The following is a 21,342-nucleotide window of genomic DNA, read 5'->3' as shown; positions in this document are numbered from 1 at the left end:
TCATGCAATTATGAAGGATAAGAAGCCCCACACTTTACCAGCTGCAAGCTAGCAACCAGGAAAGCCAGTAGTGTAAATTCCAGTCCAAGTCCAAAGGTCTGAGAACCAATGGATGATGGTGCAAGTCCCAATTCAGGTCCTAAGGCCTAAGAATCAGGAGTACTAATGTTTGAAGGAAGGAGAAGGTGGTTTTCCCAGCTCAAACAGAAGCAAATCCACCCTTCCTCTGGCATTCTGTACTATTCAAGCCCTCAGTGGAGTGGATAGTGCCCACCCACATTAGTGAAGGTAATCTTTACTCAGTCGAACAACTGAAATGCTAATCACTTCCAGAAACACTCTTATACACATAGCAGAAATAATGATGTAGCAGCTACAACTGGGTAGCCCAGTCAAGGTGACACATAAAAACCACAAGATAATAAACTATCTTTCTTCTCACCAGATTTTGAAGCAAAAATTATACCACTACCTGATGTGCTCAATGTACGCAGAAGAAATTAGTTATTTTTTTTTAATAGGGACGGTAGATAGAAGTAAATAGATGTAAGGCTTCTACACTTTATTTAAAGTGGTAAAATATCAATACCAGTAGACTGTGATAAGTTATATACGGATATTATAATTTATAATATAACTACCATGAAAACTATACAAATAAAAGTAGTCAAAAATGAGGATATCAAAAATACATATTTGAAATTTAATATTCTAATTTCAAGCCTTACTAATTAATTGCAAAGTTGACAATAAATAAGGAAGAATCAAATATGCTTTATGATAATTTCTCATTTCCAAGGAAAGAGATGTTGACCATTTTTCTTAAAGAAATTATTAGACATGTATGTCCCTTTCCCAGGCTCAATAAAATACCCCTGAGAGCAAGGAAAATTTAATACTTGATGAATAAAGTAATTGTTTAAAGAACTTTTTGATGACTGCACCAACTTGATTTATATTCCTATTAAATAAGATCTGTAATTAAAAGTATCGAATTATATAAGAGAAGGTCCATAACTTCTACATTAAGGAAAAGCAATGTAAAGCATCTGATGACCTCCAATGCAGGTCTCCCTACCTTGCTACCTGCTCTCCAGCAACTTTGGACTGAAAGCAAAATTTCTTTATACCCATCTCACTACGAAGCATACTGCATTAACCCAGCAAATCCCAGCTTCATTCACCATCTGGAAGCAGTACAGGTAATCTCTGCATAATGTTCAGCATTATAGTATTTTGTATGAAATAAAAGAAAAATTAAAAATCCTATAAATTGTTCTTTATCTTTCGATGACCCAGGCTGCAAGGAGCTGATTCATGAACCCATCCCGATTCATATGTTGAAGTCCTAACCCCCAGTACCTCAGAATGTAACAGTATTTGGAGATATGCAAAAGATATAGGCCCTTAAAGATAAGACCTTTTAAGAGGTAATTAAGGTATAATGAGACCATTACGGTAGGCCCTAATTTATAAGGCTGGTGTTCTCAGAAGAAGAGGAGTTAAGGATGCAGACACATACAAAGAGGAAAGACCATGTGAAGACATGGCCATCTGCATGCCAAAGAGACAGGCCCTTGGCAGAAACCAACCTTGCCAACGCCCTCATCCTGCTCTTCTAGCACCCAGGGCTGTGAGACTATAATTTCCGTTGTCGGTCTATGTTACAGGCTACAGCAACCCTAGCAAACTAATACATCTTATCTTATTATGCAGAAGTGAAGAACATGCAACTTTGGGGGAAGTTCTACAAAATATTACCATGACAAAACCAGAGACTTCAAAGAACCTCACCTTATGAGGTGTACAGCATTTGCTATGACAGAAACCTAAAATTTTCTCCTGAAACTTTTTCTTTTTTTTTTTTTTTTTTTTTTTTTTGAGAGGGAGTCTCTCTCTGTCGCCCAGGCTTCAGTGCAATGGCATGATCTTGGCTTGCTGCAACCTCTGCCTCCCGGGTTCAAGCGATTCTCCTGCTTCAGCCTCCTGAGTAGCTGGGATTTCAGGTGCCTACCACCATGCCCAGCTAATTTTTATGTTTTTAGTATATATGGGGTTTTACCATGTTGGCCAGGCCGATTTTGAACTCAGGTGATCTGCCTGCCTCGGCCTCCAAAAGGGCTGGGATTACAGGTGTGAACCATCGGCCCTGGCCTTCTAGGAACTTTTTAACACTTGGAGACAAAAACTTTAAACAATACAAGGCAGAAAAAATTGAACACATTTTCCTTATTCTTTCCACTCTCATCGGTTTTTCATTTGTTACACATATAGGTGGTAGCAAAAAACTTAAGAAAACCCATTTTCTTTTTTGTTTCTGGTAATGTGAGGAACATAAAATTACTAAGAACTTCTGTCTCTGGCCAAAAATGAGTAACAGGGACTGCCACTTGAAAAAAATGAAAACAGACAAAATACATGAAACAACAGTTTGCAAGGCAGACAATGGGCACCTTGCAATGAAGGTAACCCACTCCTAAAGAGCACAAAACAAATGAGGTGAGCTGTCTGAATACTTTACCTTACACCTTGAACGAGCTTTGGCTGTGGCAATAACGAGAAACCCAGAAGGACTCCTGACTTGAAAAGATGGAAATTAGAATGTGGGAATGCCAACATGACTATTGTTAATCGTACAATGTAAAGGAGAAGGGAGCGCTGCATAAAGTGAGCCCTCAGAACTGTGAGAGTTATCCTCAAGTATTAATATTTATTTTGTATGACTGTATGCATGTATGTATTTTTTTTAGTTAGGTCTTGCTGTGTAACCCAGGTTGCAGTGCAGTAGCATGACTGAGGCAGCCTCCTAAGTAGCTGGGACTACAGGCACACACACTACCATACCTGGCTAATTTTTAATTTTTTGTAGAGAGTGTATTAGTCTGTTCTCACGCTGATAATAAAGATATGCCCAAGACTTGGTAATTTATTTTTATTTTTTTATTATACTTTAAGTTCTGGGATATGTGTGCAGAACATGCAGATTTGTTACATAGGTATACATGTGCCATGGTGGCTTGCTGCACCCATCAATCCATCATTGAAATTAGATATTTCTCCTGATGTTATTCCTTCCCTAGTCCCTAACCCTCTGAGAAGCCTTGGTGTGTGATGTTCCCTTCCCTGTGTCCACATGTTCTCATTGTTCAATACCCATTTATAAGTGAGAACATGCAGTATTTGGTTTTCTGTTCTTCTGTCAGTTTGCTGAGAATGATGTTTTCCAGCTTCATCCATATCCCTACAAAGGACATAAACTCATCTTTTTGATGGCTGTATAGTATTCCATGGTGTATATATACCACATTTTCTTTATCCAGTCTATCATTGATGGGCATTTGGGTTGGTTTTAAGTATTTGCTATTATGAATAGTGATGCAATAAATATACATGTGCATGCTTCTTTAGGGTAGAATGATTTATAATCCTTTGAGTATACACCCAGTAATGGGATTGCTGGATCAAATGGTATTTCTGTCCAGATCCTTAAGGAATAGCCACACTGTCTTCCACAATGGTTGAATTAATTTACACTCCCACCAGCAGTGTAAAAGCATTCCTATTTCTCCACATCCTCTCCAGCATCTGTTGTTTCCTGACTTTTTAATGATACCATTCTAACTGGAGTAAGACGGTAGGTATCTCATTGTGGTTTTGATTTGCATTTCTCTAATGACCAGTGATGATGAGCTTTTTTTTTCACATTTCTTGGCCACATAAATGAGGCTGGGTAATTTATAAAGGAAAGATGTTTAATTGACTCAGAGTTCCACATGGCTGGGGAGGCCTCACAATCATTGTGGAAGGCGAATGAGGAGCAAAGTCATGTCTTACATGGAAGCAGGCAAGAGAGTTTGTGTAGGGGAAATACCATTTATAAAACCATTAGATCTCTTGAGACTTAATCACTACCATGAGAATAGTATGGGGAAAACTGCCCCCATGATTCAATTATCTCCACCTAGCCCTGCCCTTGACATGTAGGGATTATTACAATTCAAGGTGAGCTGCTGGTGGGAACACAGCCAAATCGTATCAGACAGTCTCATTATGTTTCCCAGGCCAGTTTTGAACTCCTGGTCTCAGGCAACTCCCCTGCCTCAGCCTCCCCAAGGTGTCAAGATTATAGTCATGAGCCACCAAGCCCAGCTCATTCTCTTGTATTTAGCTGAGTATTCATCAGCATATGCACAGCATCTTCCCAAGATGTAAAAAAGAAATACCCAGAAGGATAAAGTTCCTGAAGATCATACCAGGTCAGAAACGTTACTTCTTAACACCACCCAGAATGGAAAAGCTGAAAATTCACAGGACTTCTAAAGCATAAAGGTCTTATCTTAGAAGTAAGGAATAATTAGATCTAGCCTGAAGACACTGCTCAGATCCTCCTTTAGAAGTCATAAAAGCAATACTTGAATGAATCAAACTGTTTTCCAAATAACTTGTATTCCAGAACAGAATTCAGGAACATTTATAAGAATATCAAAATTCCCAGCACCCACAAGGTAAAAATCACAACATTTGGGATAAAACATTTATTGAGAAAATGATTGACATGTTACCAAAAAATCTGAAACTAAGGGTAAAAGTTACTATATGTTTTCATCCATGCAAAAATGTAATGTGTTCTTCCAAAGCTAAAGAATAAATTATTTTACAGACACAATTTCCTAATAATTCCCCACTTTTTGGGGGGAAAAAACCTAAAAGACAAACCAGTAGTGAGATTGGTATAGGAAACACACAAATATACTGTGAACATAGAATTACCATGAGTTGATTCTCCTGGATTCTATGCCCTGATTTGAAAATAAAATAAAAATCCTACATGAATTAACATCAGCAAGATGGCAGACTAGTAAGCTCCATGTCCTCTTTCCCCCGTGGAAACCCTGAATAAACAACAATAATGGCTTTGTAAGAACACTAGAAACCAGCTAAGAAGCTGCAGAACCTAACTTAAATGCTTGACCAAGAAAGAGCTGCAAATAGAAGGGTAGAAAAGTTACATTTTGCTCACCCTTGCCCTTACTATCCCACCTCACCTCCAGTGTCACAGCATGGTGTACTTGAGGTGAGGATGCCCAAATCTTCATTCCTACCTTGGGAGAGAAGAAAAGGTGTGGAATGTGCTTACGGCATTCTAGCTAGTCTGGGGAACTACCTGAGAGACAAATTTCTGTCTCACCTGACTTGGAGAACTGATGGAAACAGTGGCATAGTTTGGATACCAGATTGGAGGCCACTGACAGCAAAGGCAGGTAATGTCATATGCTAGAACTGCAGAAAAGGTTTGAAGGGACCCACAACTCACATACTGAAGTGACTGGGGAAGTACTTCTCCTTTACCAAGCCAGTCTACAGAGACAAAGAAAAGGAGCTATTTTTTAAACACTCAAATTTCAACAAATGATTACAAAGTATATAAAGAAAAAATGGCACATTCCAAAGATAATAACTCTTCTGAAACCACCCTAAACAACACACATCTCTTACTGAACTGACAAATAATTTTTACAAATTTTCCTAAATATGCTTAATTACATAAAAGACAACACGGATAGATGAACAAAATCAGGAAAGTAGTTTATGAACAAAATTAGAATAACAATAATAACATCAGAATATTTGCATTGCGGGATGCCTAGATGGCTGATGAAGCATTTTTCTAGGTGTGTCCGTGAGGGTGTTGCCAGAAGAGATTGGCATGTGAATCAGGGGACCTGGAGAGGAAGACCCATCCTCAAAGTGGGTGGGCACCACCCAATCAGCTGCCACCACAGCTAGAACAAAGCACGTGGAAGAAGGTGGGATATGTTCACTTGCTGAGTCCTCTACCTCTTTGTTTTCTTCCCATGCCAGATGCGTGCCTCCTTTCCTCCTGCCCTGGGATGCCAGACTCCAGGTTTCTCAGCCTTTGGACTCAGAGACTGGGACTTGCACCAGCAGTCTTCGAGGAACTCTCAGGCCTTTGGCCTCAGACTAAGGGATGTGTTGTTGGCCTTCCTAGTTTTGAGGCTTTTGGACGAGGACTGAGTCACAACTGGTTTCTCTCTTTCTCTAGCTTGCAGAGAGCCTTCCATTGGATTTTGCCTTATAATTCTGTGAGCCAATCTTCCCTAATAAAATCCCTTTTATATATACATATATCCTATTGGTTCTGTCTCTATGGAAAACCCTAATACAATCTACAAATAGATAGAAATAATAAAACCAAACATAATTTCTGAGGTTACAAGTACAATAACTGAAGTAAAAAATTAATTGCTACAGAGATTCAACAGCAGAACCAATGAGGCAGAAGAAACAATCGGTCAACCTGAAAACAGATCATTTGAAATTATCATTTGTGAAGGAAAAAGAAGAAAAAATGAACAAATATGAATAAACCTAAGAGATATGTGAGATACCATATCAACTTGAGCAGCATAAGCATTATGGGAATCCAAGAAGGTGAAGAGAGAGAAAAAGGCAGAGAGTTTCAATAAATAATGGCTGAAAATTTTCCAAATTAATATAGATAGAAATGGGCACACAAGTACATAAAGCTCAATGAACTCTAAGTAGAAATAATTTAAAGATACAATATAAGCAGAAGTTATTAAACTATCAAAGAAAACAAATGAATCTTAAAAAAAAAAAAAGGCAAGAGAAACTTGACTTGTTATATGCAAGGGAAACTCTGTAAGATCACTGACTGATTTCTTAGTGAAACCATGGAGGCCAGGATGATATATTTCAAGTGCTAAAAAAGTTTTAAATGCTATCAACTGTAAATTATATATATAAAGCAAAGCTGTCCTTCAAACAATGAAGGAGAAATTAAGAGTATTCTCAGATAAACAACAACTGAGGAAGTTCATTACCACCAGCAGAGTGTGTCCACTTGAAATGAAAGGTCTCTAGACAATAAATCGAAATCTTATAAAAATATAAAGTAATTCTATAAACAAAAATATATAGAAAAATATAAAACACTGTATTTTGTAATTTTGGTTTGTAAGTCAATTTTTAGCTCTTATAAGATTTAAAAACCAAAAGCATAAGTTTATATTAATTGGCACACAGAATATGAAATTGTAATTTGTGATATCAGAATATAATGGGGAGGTACACAGCTGTAAGGGAGCACAGATTTTGCACATGATTGACATTAAGTTGTTATCAGTTTAAAATGGATTGTTACAACTTTAAGATGTTCTATCTAATGCCCCAGGTAATCACATATAAAATATCTATACAATATGCAAAAAAGGAAATGAGAAGGGAAACAAAGCATGGCACTACAGGAGATCAACTACACAAAAAGGAAGAGAGCAAGGAAGGAAAAGAGGGGCAAAAAAGCTCTAAGACATACAAAGAATCCCAAAATGTCAATAGTAAGTTATTCCCTAACAGTAATTACATGAAATATAAATGAGTTAAACTCCACAACAAAAGATGTGTGTGTGTGTGTGTGTGTGTGTGTGTGTGTTGTCTACATGAATATAAATATCAGGTTCTAACTATATGCTACAAGAAATTCACTTTAGATTTAAAAATATAGGTTGAAGTGAGAGGATGGAAAAAGATATTCCATGGAAAATAGCATTCAAAAAAGAGCATATTAATATCAAAAATGGTTACAGGAGACACAGCATTACATAATGATGAAAGGGCCGATTCAACAACAAGCTATGATAATAATAAATATATACACACCAAACATGAGAACTCTTAAAGGTATGGAGCAAACATGGATGGAACTGAAGAGAGAAACACACAACCAAAATACTCCACTTTTAATAATGGACAGAACAACCAGAAAGAAGATCAATATGTAAATAGAGAACCTGAACAACACCATAGATCAACTGGACCTAAAAGGCACACAGAACATTCCACCCAATATGACAGAAAACTGTTTTCTCCTAAAGTGCACATGGAACATTCTCAAGGGTAGACTATATGTAAAGCCACAAAACAAATATTTATAACTATAAAAGACTGAAATAATACAAATTATCTTTTCCAATCAATTTTCCATTAAATTAAATTAAATTAAATGCTGGAAAATCCACATATGTTAATTAAGATATCTCTAAACACAAAAGGGTCAAAGAAGAAAGCACAAGAGAAATTTATGGAATACAGTTAAAGCAGTGCTTAGAAGGAAACTTATAGCTATAAATGCTTCAGAAAGAATAAACATTTCAAATCAATAAGCCACTTTTATAACCTAAAGAATTAGAAAAAGAACAATTTACACCTATATATAGCAAAAAGAAAATAATTTAAAAGATTAGAGCAGAGGTAAACAAAATAGAGGATAGAAAAATACAGAAAACTAACCCAAACAAGAATTGCTTCTTTAAAAAGGTCAACAAAACTGAGAAGCATTTGGCTAGATTACCTAATAAAAGGGGAGAAGAAAACTAAAATCAGAAATGAAAGTGAAGAAGGTACAACTCATTTTATAGAAAGTAAATAAATAAGAGAATATTACAAACAATTGCACTATGGTCTGAATATGTCCCCCCAAAAATTCATATCTTGAAATTTAAATGCCAAGGTAGGGTCTTTGCAAGGTGATTAAGTCATGAGACCAGGGCCCTCATGAATGGGATTAGTGCCCTAATAAAATAGGCTGAAGGGAGCTGTTGTTCCTTCTGCTGTGTGAGAACCCACCAAGAGAAGGCACCATCTATAAAACAGACAGTGAGAGTTCACAATATACCAAATCGGCTGAAGCCTTGAGCTTGGCATTTCTAGCCTCCAGAACTGTGAGAAATAAATTTCTATTATTGATAAATTATCCCATCTAAGGTATTTTTATAACATTCTGAATGGACTGAGAGAAAACGTATGTCAACAAATTGGATAACCTAGATGAAATGGACAAAGTCTGAGAAATATACAACCTACAAAGGATGTATCATGAAGAAACAGAAAGTCTTCGTAGATCTGTAACTAGCAAGGAAATTGAATCAGTAACCAAGAACTTCCCAACAAAGAAAAGCCCAGAGCCAGATGGCTTTATTGGTAGCAATGTCACTGATCACTTAGAGAAGAATTAAAACCAATCAGCCTTAAACTCTTTCAAAAACTGAAGAAGACAGAAACCTCTAGATTCATCCTATGAGGCCAATACTGCCCTGATCCAAGACAAGACAAAGACAACATGAAAAGAAAACCACAAATGAATATCCCTGAGGAATACCAAGATAGAAAATTCTCAACGATGTAGAATCCAACAGTATATTAAAAGAATTATTGTAAGCCATGACCAAGAATGATTATTGCTGAAATGTTAAGATGTTTCAACATAAAAAATCAATCAATGTAATACATCACAACAGAATAAAGGAAAAAAAAGATACTTTCAACTGATGTAGAAAAGGCATTTTAAAAAAGTTAACACACTTTCATATTAAAACACTAAATAAACTTCAGAATTTAAAAAAAAACTACTTCAACATAATAAAGGTCATATAACAAACGTCTACCACTAACATCATACTCAATATTAAAAGACTAAAAGCTTTTCCTCTAAGATTACAAATAAGACGAAGATACCTGCTTTTGCCTCTTATTTTCAAAACAGCACCAGGAACAGCACAGCAATTAGGCAAGAAAACAAAATAAAATAAATCCAAACTATATAGGAAAAATTAAATTATCTCTGTTTACAGACGGCATGAATTACATATGGAAAACTTGTAAGATTCCACACCAAAAAACACAACACTGCAATAAATGAATTCTGCAAACTTGCAGGACACTAAATCAACATGCAAGTATCAGTTGTTTTTCTATACATGAAAAACAAACTATACCAAAAGGAAATTAAGAAAATAATTCCACTAACAATAGCATCAAAAAGAATAAAATGGTAAAAAATTTAACCAAGGATGTGAAAAACTTCTATGCTGAAAATTAGGAAATATTGCTGAAAAATATTTAAAATGATACAAATAAATAAAAAGACGTCGCATTTTTACGCATTAAGACATTTAAGATGTTAATACAACCCAAAGCTATTTATAGATTTAATACAATCCCTATCAAAATCCCAATGCCATTTTTTTACAGAAATAAAAATCCTCAAATTCACATGAAATCTGATAAGACCCTTAGTAGCTCCACAGTCTTGAAAAAGAACAGAAAAATTGAAAGATTCACACTTCCTGATTTCAAAACTTATTACAAAGTTATAGTATTGAAAACGAGTGTGGTCCCAGCATAAAGAAAGACACACAGACCGATGGAACAGAATACAGAAACCAGAAATAAGTCCTCATACACATGGTCAAAATGATTTCTAAAAAGCATCTACAAACACTATGGTGAAAAGCTGAATGCCCTCCCCATAAGCTGCAGAACAAAGAAAAGATGTCCACCCTCGCCACTTTTATTAAACACAGTACTAGATGTTTTAGCCACTATAATAAGCAAAAGAGTAAATAAAGACATATACTGGGCCCAGGCATTAGTGACTCATGCCTGTAATCTCAGTACTTTGGGAGGCCAAGGCGGGTGAATCACCTGAGGTCAGGAGTTTAAGACCAGCCTGGCCAACATGGTGAAACCCCATCACTACTAAAAATACAAAAAAATTACCTAGGCGTGGTGGCAATGCATTTGTAATCCCATCTACTTGGGAGGCTGAGGTGGCATAATCACTTGAACCTGGGAGGCGGGGGTTGCAGTGAGCCAAGACTGCACCGCTACACTCTAGCCTGGGCAACAGAGCAAGACTCTGTCTCAAAAAAAAAAAAGAAAAAAAAAAAAGGCACATACCAATTGGGTATTGTTTTGTAAATTCTTAAAACTTAACAGTTTCCTGATACTTCAACATCTCCCATCTCCTCAAAGAGACTGTGAGCACTCCACCCAGGTGGCCAGGTCCAGCAGTGAACCTGCCCCAAGTTCACCTTCTTGCTGTCCCCTGATTAAGATACTTTCCCAGTGGTTCTGTAGTTCTGTCTCTCACTCTGCACTCCCCAATATCCCCAGGAGGCTCCCCAATATCCCCAGGAGGCTCTCCATCTGCTTGGTTGTACTTAGTCTCTGAAAGCTCCTACCTTAAGGCCTCCTACCTGCTGTGCCATGCTCTCATCTCTAGGGCTGGTGAGTATCAAAAATCCTTTAATTTCATGTATCTCCCTGAATGTAATTTCTGCAGTCATGCTAGAACCATCCGTAAACATCCCACAAGTGACACTTACTCACCTATTTATAAAACTTAGAGGAAACAATAAAACTATCTCAGTTTGCAGCTATCATAATTGTGATAGGAAATCCAAAAGAATGTAAAACGAAACAAAATGAAAAAGTCTAGAACAACTGAATTCATCAAGTTTACTGGAAACTATACCAACACATAAAAATAAATGGAGTTTGAACACACTAACAATGAACATTTTAAAACCAAAAGTAAAACCTAACATTCTTCAAAATAAGTATAAAGAAAATGAAATAATTATGTACAAACTTACTGACACACATACAAAATTTGTATGCTGAAAGTTACAAAATAAGTTACTGATAAATTAAGTTACTGATAAAGGAAATAGGAGGACTAAGAAGAGGTAGAGATGTATCATGTTCATGGATTGGAAGAATCAATATAGTAAAAATGTAAGTTTTCCCCAAAATTATATATAGGTTTAACATAATCCTATCAAAATCCCAAAAAGATTTTTGTAGACATATACAAGCTTCAAAATGTATATAGAAAGGTATGACCCTAAAATAGCCAAAACGATCTTGAGAAGAATATAGTGGAATGAATAAAACTACCAATTAGTAAGTCTTACTAGACAGCTAAAGTAGTCAAGACCATGTGATATTAAAAGATGCATAAGCATACATAACAATGAAACAAAATAAAGGACCCAAAAATAGCCCCACACAAATATAGTCACTGTATTTTAACAAAGGTGCAAAAGCTACTCAAGGGAGAAAAGATGGCATTTTGAACAAATGATTTTGGAGCAATTGTACATACATGGGCAAATAAAAACAAAAAACAGTAAAATAATCTTTAGCTAAATCTCATACCTTATAGAAAATTTGTAAAAACTGATCACATCTTTGGTGGGAAATGTAAAACATAAAAACCATGTACACAAATCAGGTACACTGCTATACACCACCACCAACGAAGCTGAGAATCAAATCAAGGACTCAATTTCTTTCATAACAGCTGCAAAAAAGTAAAATACTCAGGAATATACCTAACAAAGGAAGTAAAAGATCTCTCAGGAAAACCTATAAAACACTGCTGAAAGAAATCATAGATGACATTAATAAATGGAAACATACCCCATGCTCATGGATGAGTAGAATCGATATTGTCAGACCATCTTACCAAGAGCAATCTATAAATTCAACACAATTCCCATCAAAATATCATCATCATTCTTCGGAGAACTAGAAAAAATAATCCTAAAATTTATATGGAGCCAAAAAAGGACCCAGGTAGCCAAAGCAAGACTAAGGAAAAAAAGAAAAACAAACACGGAGTCATCACATTACACAACTTCAAACTATACTATAAACTAGAGTTGCCAAAACAGCATGGTACTGTATAAAAACAGGCATGTAGACCAATGGAACAGTATACAGAACTCAGAAATAAAGCCAAATACGTACAGCCAACTGATCATCAACAAGGCAAACAAAACATAAAGTGAGAAAAGGACACCCTATTCAACAAATGGCACTGGGATAATTGGATTCTCATCTCTCACATTATATAAAAATCAATTCAAGATGGATCAAAAACTTACATCTAAGACCTGAAACCATAAAAAAATTTCAAGATAACATTGGAAAATTCTTCCAGGCAACGGCTTAGGCAAAGATTTCATGATGAAGAATGCAAAAGCAAATGTAACAAAAACAAAGATAAATAGATGGGACTTAATTAAATTAAAAAACCTACACAACAAAAGAAATAATCAGCAGAGTGAACAGACAACCATGTTGCCCACAAAGTCTAAAATATTTACTATTTGGTCCTTTACAAGGACAATGTGCCAACCCATGACAGAGATGATTTGAACAACACTATCATTAACACTTTTAGTTAATTATAAAACATTACACCCACATCTACAGAGTATTTCAATATGTACATATTTCACAAGTCTAGATAGTATGTTGAATAAATTCAGAAGGACTTAAAATATTCAGAGTACGTCTTTAACCAAAAAAGTAACTAGAAATTAATAATAAGGTATTAGGAAAAATCCCCCAAATCTGGAAATTAAGCAACCAACTACTAAATAATTCAAGAATCAAAAAGAAAGAAGTAAAGTAGAATTGAAAATTGAAAATGAGAGAGAACACATACCACTCAGCTTATCAGAAAAGAGAGATAATTACTACAAATCTTAAAGATATCAGAAGGATAATATTAGAAGCAATTTCATGCCAGAAAAATTTAACAATTGAGATGCAATATATGAGATTTTCGAGACTTGCAACTCACTAAAAGTGAACAAAATGAACAGGAAAATCCAAATATCCCTACATGTACTTAAGATATAATTTCTTATTGAAAACCTACCCACAAAGAACACTACAGGGCCCAGTGCTTCAACTAGTGCATTCTATCAAACATCTTAAGGAAACTAATAACTAAAAACATTTTCAAAAACTGTAAGAGAAGAAAACAGTTACCAAGTCATTTTACAAGGCCAGTATGATCCAAATATCAAAACCTGAGCAAGACATTACAAAAAATAACCTGACATATAACATATATATATATATATATATATATATATATCTCCTTAATAAAACATTAACAAATATAATACAGATATAAGTCATTTTCAACAAGATGAAAAAAAGCATTTGAAAAATGTAACACTCATTCATAATGTAATCTCCCAGCAAACTGGGACTAGACTTCCTCATTCTGATAAATATCTATGAAAACCTAGAGGTTCCATCGTACTAGATGGTACTTTCCCCTTTAGGATCAGGAGAAAGAAAAGGATGCCCATTCTTGCTACACCTATTCAATATTGTACTGTAGATTGCAGCCATTCAGAGAAGATGGAATACATAAATAAAATGCACAAAGATCAAAAATAAAGAAGTAACTTTGTCTGTATTTGCAGACAACATGATAAATTACATAGAAAATCCTCAGTAATCTATAAAACTACTACTATAATTAACAAGTGAATTTAGCAAGGTGACATGAAACAAGGAAAATATGAAAATATCCACTGGAAATTGAAACAACTAGAAAGTGGATTTTTTAATATTCCATTTAAAATAGCACCAAGACCCCCACAAAACACTTAGGAATAAATTTAACCCAAATGACATATAAGACCTTTACACTGAAAAATGCAAAAAGAAGCCATTTTTTTTCAAATTAAAGTATTTAATTCTGCACATATAAAATTATTATATAGAAGACTGTTTCAACCCAAGCCCTATTATTTTATAATATAGTTATTTGTATTATTTTACAGTATAGTTGTTATAATGTCACTTGATGTGTGAAGTTGAAGAAGACAAATATAAAAACCCGCTTAATGTAACAATGTTTGAAGAAAGGCATCATATTCCTGACTTACGGAAGGGAGTAATTTCCATGGGATAGCTCTTGAAGGAGAACACCATTTAATGAAGTTCTTTTGGAATGTACAGAAGTTCAACATTATACAGACAAATATAAATATATCTCCAAAAAATTCTGTGTAAAGCATAGTAGCAAATATCTTCTTATATTTATTATTATACTATTTCCAATTCTAGGTAATAATAGTCTATTTTGAAAAACAGACAATCTCATTTCTCCTTTCAAAGACTAATTTTTTATTAATAATATTGTGCAGAGATGAAAAAAATAATGGATTATGAATTTTCCAATATAAACTTTATCCAATTAAAATCATTATTTTTAATGTTAGGAAACATTAGTCATCTTTCTTAAAAGTGATAAATATATCAGAGATGACCCCAATATGAAAGACTCGGATTACTTTCTGGGTTGTTATCAAGACCCACTTGGTCTGATTTTCAACTGAACATTTGAGTCAAGTAATTATACAATTATTTGAGTATAATGACACTATGATCTTGACTTGAAAACATGCCTAAAATAAATGGATGAACGAGTAAATAAATATCATCTGCTGTATTTGGCAGTAGCATTGTTTTTCTTCTTCAACTTCTAGAAAGATTAATCAATTATATATTATCCTATCATCTTTTACCTATTTCTGTTACAGTAACTGCCACTTTGCATAAAGTAACTTGTCTATATGTTGATTCTCCTACTTTCCCATGAACTTCTCTGACGGAGGAGGCAATATGTTATTCATCTCCAAATCATCATATACGTTAATTTTTTAAACCTAAATAGATGTACAATTTTCAGGTATTGGAATATTGAATACTGTTAAAATGGCACTTCTCACCAAATTGATAATTTCAAGGGAACGCCAATCTAACTCAAACATGCCTTTTTGAGAAAATGACATAAAAGCTGATCCTAAGTTTTCCTGGAAAGGAACCTAGACTATCCAGAACAATCCTAACAAAAAATCAAGGTAAAAACACCACTGACAAAAGAATCGTTATACAGATAAAGTAATGAAGAAAGTATGGCACTGGCAGAAGGACTGACAAAACGGAGAAGAGTGGAACGAAAATGGTATACTTAAGAAGCATAACATATTTAGATAGAATCTTTTAGAAGCTAGCTGTAACATCACTGGGACAAATACGTCAAAGTAAATTTGGCCTTACTGTAGTTTGGGGACAATTTCAGTTACTTAAATCTTCCTAAAATCAAAAGATTGTATTTAATAATACATAAGATGCCAATACAAGATAAAAAGGTCCTAAAGTTGAAAGGCAAATGAGACCAACAATGACACAAATACATCAAATAATTTTTCAGATTTTTATACGAAGGTGCTTTTGTGAAAATAACATTGCCTGCAAATTCTGAATTCTTTTTACTATATGCCAATATACAGCTCTTATACTACCATCAAGACAGAAAAGCACTAGCTTTTCTTTATTTTGCTGCTACAAGCCAAATAAAAAACTTCCATGCTGAAAGAGAAAGAAAGATAAACATATTGCATTAAAAAAAAATTTCCAAGGGACAAGAAAAGTCAGACAACAGATATTTGGAGGGGAACCTAAAATAATCAGATATTGGTCCAAAGGAACAAATGAACTTAATGAAACTACAGGCCTCTTGAACTCAAAGCGTCATCATCTGGAAGCTTTAAAACGTATTTTGTGTTTCTAGATAAAGTATATTGATAAAGTGGCCTTTCAGTAGGAAAGACTGAAACTGCATCCCTTCATTTCATCATACATAAAAATCAACTCATGATGGATTAAATATTTAAACTATTAAAAATCCCAGCAGAAAGCTTAGGACATTCTGAACATAGGCCTTGGCAAAGATTTCGTGATGAAGTCTCCAAAAGCAATTGCAACAAAAACAAAAATAGACAAGTGGGACCTAATTAAACTAAGCAGTTTCTATATAGCAAAAGAAACTATCAACACAGTAAACAGAAAGCCTGCAGAATGGGAGAAAAATTTTGCAAACTATGTATCCAACAAAGGTCTAATATCCAGAATCTATAAGGTACTTAAACAAATCAACAAACAAAATACAAGCAACCCTACTAACAAAAGGACAAAAGACATGAACAGACACTTCTCAAAAGAAGACATACAGGCAGACAGCAAGCATATGAAAAAATATTGGACATCACTAATCATCAGAGGAAAAAAAATCAAAACCACAATAAGATAGCATCTTACACCAGTCAGAATGGCTATTATTAAAAAGTAAGAAAATAACCAATGTTGGTGAGGTTGTAGAGAAAAGGGAATGCTTATATACTGCTCATGGGAATGTAAATTAGTTTAGCCACTGTGGAAAACAGTTGGGAAATTTTATGAAGAAATTAAAACAGAATTACCATTTGACCCAACAATCCCAATACTGGGCATATACCCAAAGGAATATAAATCATTCTACCATAAAGACACATGCATGCGTATGTTCACTGCAGCACTATTTATAATAGCAAAGACATTGAATCAACCTAGATGCCCACCAATGGTAGACAGCATAAAGAAAATGTGGTACCTATACGCCATGGAATACTATGTAACCATAAAAAAGAATTAAATCTTGTCCTTTGCAGCAACATGAATGCAGCTGAAGGCCATTGTCCTCTACAAATTAATGCAGAAACAGAAAACCAAATACCACATGTTTTCACTTACAAGTGGGAGCTAAACATTGAGCACATATGGACACAAAGGGAGGAACAGGAGACACCAGAGCTTACTTGAGGGTGGAAGGTGGAAAAACAACCTATCAGGTACTATGCTCACTATCTGGATGCAAAATCATTTGAACACCAAACCCCAGAGATGTGGAATTTACCCAGGTAACAAACCTGTACGTGTACCTCCTGAATGTAAAAGAAAAAACAAGAATAAATAAAAATTATATAAGAAAGGTCATAGAGATACCACCTTGAGCCCATCTTCAAGGAAAAGAACAAAATGGGTCAGATTCCTTCCCCTACTCCTAATCCCTATGCTTGAACACACATTCCAACCCCATTTCCAAATAAATTATCTTAGTTCAGGGTCTGTGACTGCTTAAGATTGGTAGAGGGTAGAAGATGTGTTAGGTAATAACTGACTAATGTTTAACACAGTACTCACAGATTAAAAACTGCTCTCTTCATGGTGCCTCAAATCCTAAGTCTTATTTCAAGAGTTAAAAAAAAGAAAACCTTTCCCATGGAAGACAGGTAATGCTTAAGAAAATTTTTAAAATGGAAATATAAGATAATATGCGAATTGATGACTCAGACCAGCAGTTCCCAACCTGCAGGGACCGGTTTTGTGAAAAGACAATTTTTCCACAGACCAGGGAGTGGGGGATAGTTTCAGGATGACTCAAGCACATTACATTTATTGTGTACTTTACTTCTATTATTATTACATTTTAATAAATGATGAAATAATTATACAACTCACCATAATGTAGAATCAGTGAAAGCTCTGAGCATGCTTTCCTGCAACTAGAAGGTCCCATCTGGGGTTGACAGGAGATAGTGACGGGTCATCAGGCATTAGATTCTCATAAGGAGTACACGATCTAGATCCCTCATATGCACCATTCACAATAGGATTCACACTCTTATAAGAATCTAATGCTGCCCTTGATCTGATCTGACAGGAGGAGGCAGATCTCAGGCAGTAATGCAAGTGATGGGGATGGGGGACTGTGAACCCAGATGAAGCTTCATGCTTGCCTGCCACTCACTCCCTGCTGCATGGCCTAGTTCTTAGCAGGCCACAGATTAGTACCAGTCTGTGGCCAAGGAGTTGGGATGCCTGACTTAAACTATATTTCAGGAGGCTTACTAAGTACAAATTAAGAAATAATCCCCTTGTCAATTTCACTAGGCAAAAATAATGAATATTGATCTCTGTATGCAATACTTATACCTTTAGTAGAAAAACTTTATAACCATTATACTGTAAATAATTATATATTCCAAACATTTTAAAATACTACTTTAAAAAAAGTATTTATGGTTAGTAAATTATAATTAGGCATAGGAAAATATTGTCATAAATTTACTGAACATGAACAATATGTTAAGTATAATGTAAAAACAAGTAATTTAAATTGCTTCTAGAAGATACAGCATAATTTTAATCCTAAGCATAGATACAGGATGCTGGGTATAGAGCAAAGCAATATGAAAATAGATTTTAGAGATTATAGTCTAAATTTGCTTGTTGTTTATGATGGACTATGGTAACATGGACAGTATTCTATCTGAATAATAATTATAAATTAGTTACCAATAGCATAAGGCCAAACAAATAGAAAAACCATTTTCTTCATATAAGCAATTACAAAAGGCTAAATTTGAAAGCATTTTATAAAGATAAATTCTATTGATATATTTTATTAGTGGGTAAAGTTTTACTTTTATTGCTGAAATCCTTAACTGTGGGGATTCAATGTATTTGCTTACTTACACGTGGAGCATGTTCATATAACTTTTTTTTTTTTTTACCAGCCTCACATAACATACCTTAGCTAGTCGTCTGGAAGATTCACAGTTATGGTCTGTACATGGCTTGGGTCCTTTTCCAGTGTCTAGAGATGAAACTGAGGAAATATATTTTATCATGAGTCTAATGTATTCTGTCACAATATTTAAACTGGCTTTTGAAAAATGAAATGATACTTTAATATTTTTCTTCCATTAAAACAGTAAGCAATTCTCCTGGTGCTAAATGACTCTTTTTAGCAAAAAACCTAAGCCAAAAATTTGCTTTCTATAAATCATGAAAACCTTATTTATTCAGTGAACTTAAGAATTAATCAACTTACTTGAGAATGTTTGGCTGTTGATTTTGTAAAATCTGAACAACAGATTTATTTCAATTTTAATAACATAATTAGGTATACGTATGTATACATTTATGTTCATTCATTCAATACTGTATTTAACTCTATATAATATACTGTGTGTCATTTAATTCAATTCTTAATCTCTAGCTGCAAAATGACAGAGGTAGGATAAACTATGATCACAATACTGGAAAGGGAACGAGGTTGGACTACAGTAGCAGCCATGGTAACTAAAATGATGAATATTTATATTCAAGTATATATTAATTTATTTAATAAATAATTGCCAAGAGCCTACTATGTGTCAGAAATTACTCAAGGTGCTTAGGATACATAAGTCAACAAAATCAACAAAATCCCATTGAATTTAGCAATGTAGAAATGAGTATTGTCTCTGCAAGATCATCTGAGAAACGTTATTATACTGCAAGACTTAAAAAATGCATGGAAAGAAATCTGATTTATAGCCTGAGTTGTATAGGAAGTCAACTAATAAACATAGGTAGAATGTAAAATAACATTTGAGGCTTCTACTCTCTCATTTGTAAAACAAGGATCTGAATAATGTGATTTTTGTCAACCTTTCCAGTTATGAGGAAATGTTTAAAAACAAATACTTCGCCCAAGCAACCAAAATCTCTACAATTTATCTACTACCAATCTTGACAACTTTGTTTTTCCCATAACTCTATTTGTAGGCTATTTTCTATTCATTCTAAATATGCTCTATGGTGTCTGTGTATATGACTTTCAGTTGTTCATTTTCCATAGAATTCTTTCAAAACACCAATAATTTTTCACAGGAATCCTTAATTATTCTTCTCCTTAAAAACATCATCACTTCCTTAGAACCCATAAAACACTTGGTAACTCTTCTACAGTATTTATATAAGTTGTACTATTATTACATGAATACTTTCTTTTTACTATAACATAATCTTGAAGAGGGACCTTTACTCTTCATTACCAACATTTACCTAGTATGTTATGTAAAATATGTCTGACGGACAACTGCTGATATGAAGAGCATAAAATTTATCATAAAAGTATGAAAATATGCAGAGTATATTCTCAGAATACCAGATAATCTTTGTTTTGTTGTTTCAACATATTTCTTTCATACCTTCCCAAACCCATACACGATGTGAAACTTCACTCTTGCCATCTGCATGATATTACAAGGCACTATAAAATATTACAGACAACACAATCCATCCTATGATTTTATAAAATCAGATCAGCTTAATTTGAGACAGAGCTCCAATTAGGTTCACAGACTTGGGGGAGAAAAAGTTTTATTTATATTCTATTTTTACCTTAGGTCCTTTTAAAATGAGGCCAAAGAAAAGTTAAATCTCTAAATTTATGAATCAGAAATATACATAGAGTTATGAAAAGCACTAGCAAACTGTAGCCAGGTCTTTTAAATATTATTCACCTAAGATACAGCTCTTAAAAGAACTGTCCATAAAGTAATTCAGAAGGTGGCAGATCAGAGTCTACCAATACATCATAACATGATTATGAGACTGAATTATCATGATGATGTAAAATTTTCTTATTTTTGAACCCTTATAAAAATTTAAGGCAATTTAAAATGTTGATTAAGGTTACCATTCATGAAACTAATGCAAAACTGTCAGAAACCACAACATAGAATCAAAAGATATATGAAGTCTTTTCTTATCTATCTTTTCAGAATCAGTATACATAAAAGATTGCTAGAGTAACAAATATCTAAGAGACTCTTTCAGTCCAAATCCAATATTAATGGTGTTACCAGGCAACAGGCTATCCATCCCCACTACATCAAGCAAACCACACGACACTCATGTTCTCTGCATCAGCTATCTTCTCCTGAGCTTGTAGCATATCCCCTCTTTATTTAGGCTAGCTGACTAACCTCA

At 34.4% G+C, this 21,342-nt stretch overlaps 1 protein-coding gene across 7 annotated transcripts in view; it reads right to left on the bottom strand.

Moving 5' to 3' along the window:
* ZPBP (zona pellucida binding protein) overlaps positions 1 to 21,342 on the bottom strand; it is a 116,577-nt gene that overhangs the window by 41,244 nt on the left and 53,991 nt on the right. For 6 of the 7 annotated variants that reach the window (XM_032244243.1, XM_032244245.1, XM_032244239.1 and 3 more), the window contains one exon: positions 19,113 to 19,189. In XM_032244243.1, the coding sequence (XP_032100134.1) occupies positions 19,113 to 19,189 (77 nt within the window). Of the gene's footprint in view, positions 1 to 17,995; positions 18,098 to 19,112; positions 19,190 to 21,342 lie in introns of those variants that run through there. The other variant, XM_032244244.1, reaches the window with a different exon arrangement.

The sequence above is a fragment of the Sapajus apella genome, unplaced genomic scaffold, assembly GCF_009761245.1.
Source record: "Sapajus apella isolate SASKATOON/1434 unplaced genomic scaffold, GSC_monkey_1.0 scaffold54, whole genome shotgun sequence".
Taxonomy (NCBI): domain Eukaryota; kingdom Metazoa; phylum Chordata; class Mammalia; order Primates; family Cebidae; genus Sapajus; species Sapajus apella.
The sequence above is the reverse complement of the archived record's forward strand: the minus strand, read 5'-3'. Positions and strand labels throughout refer to the sequence as shown.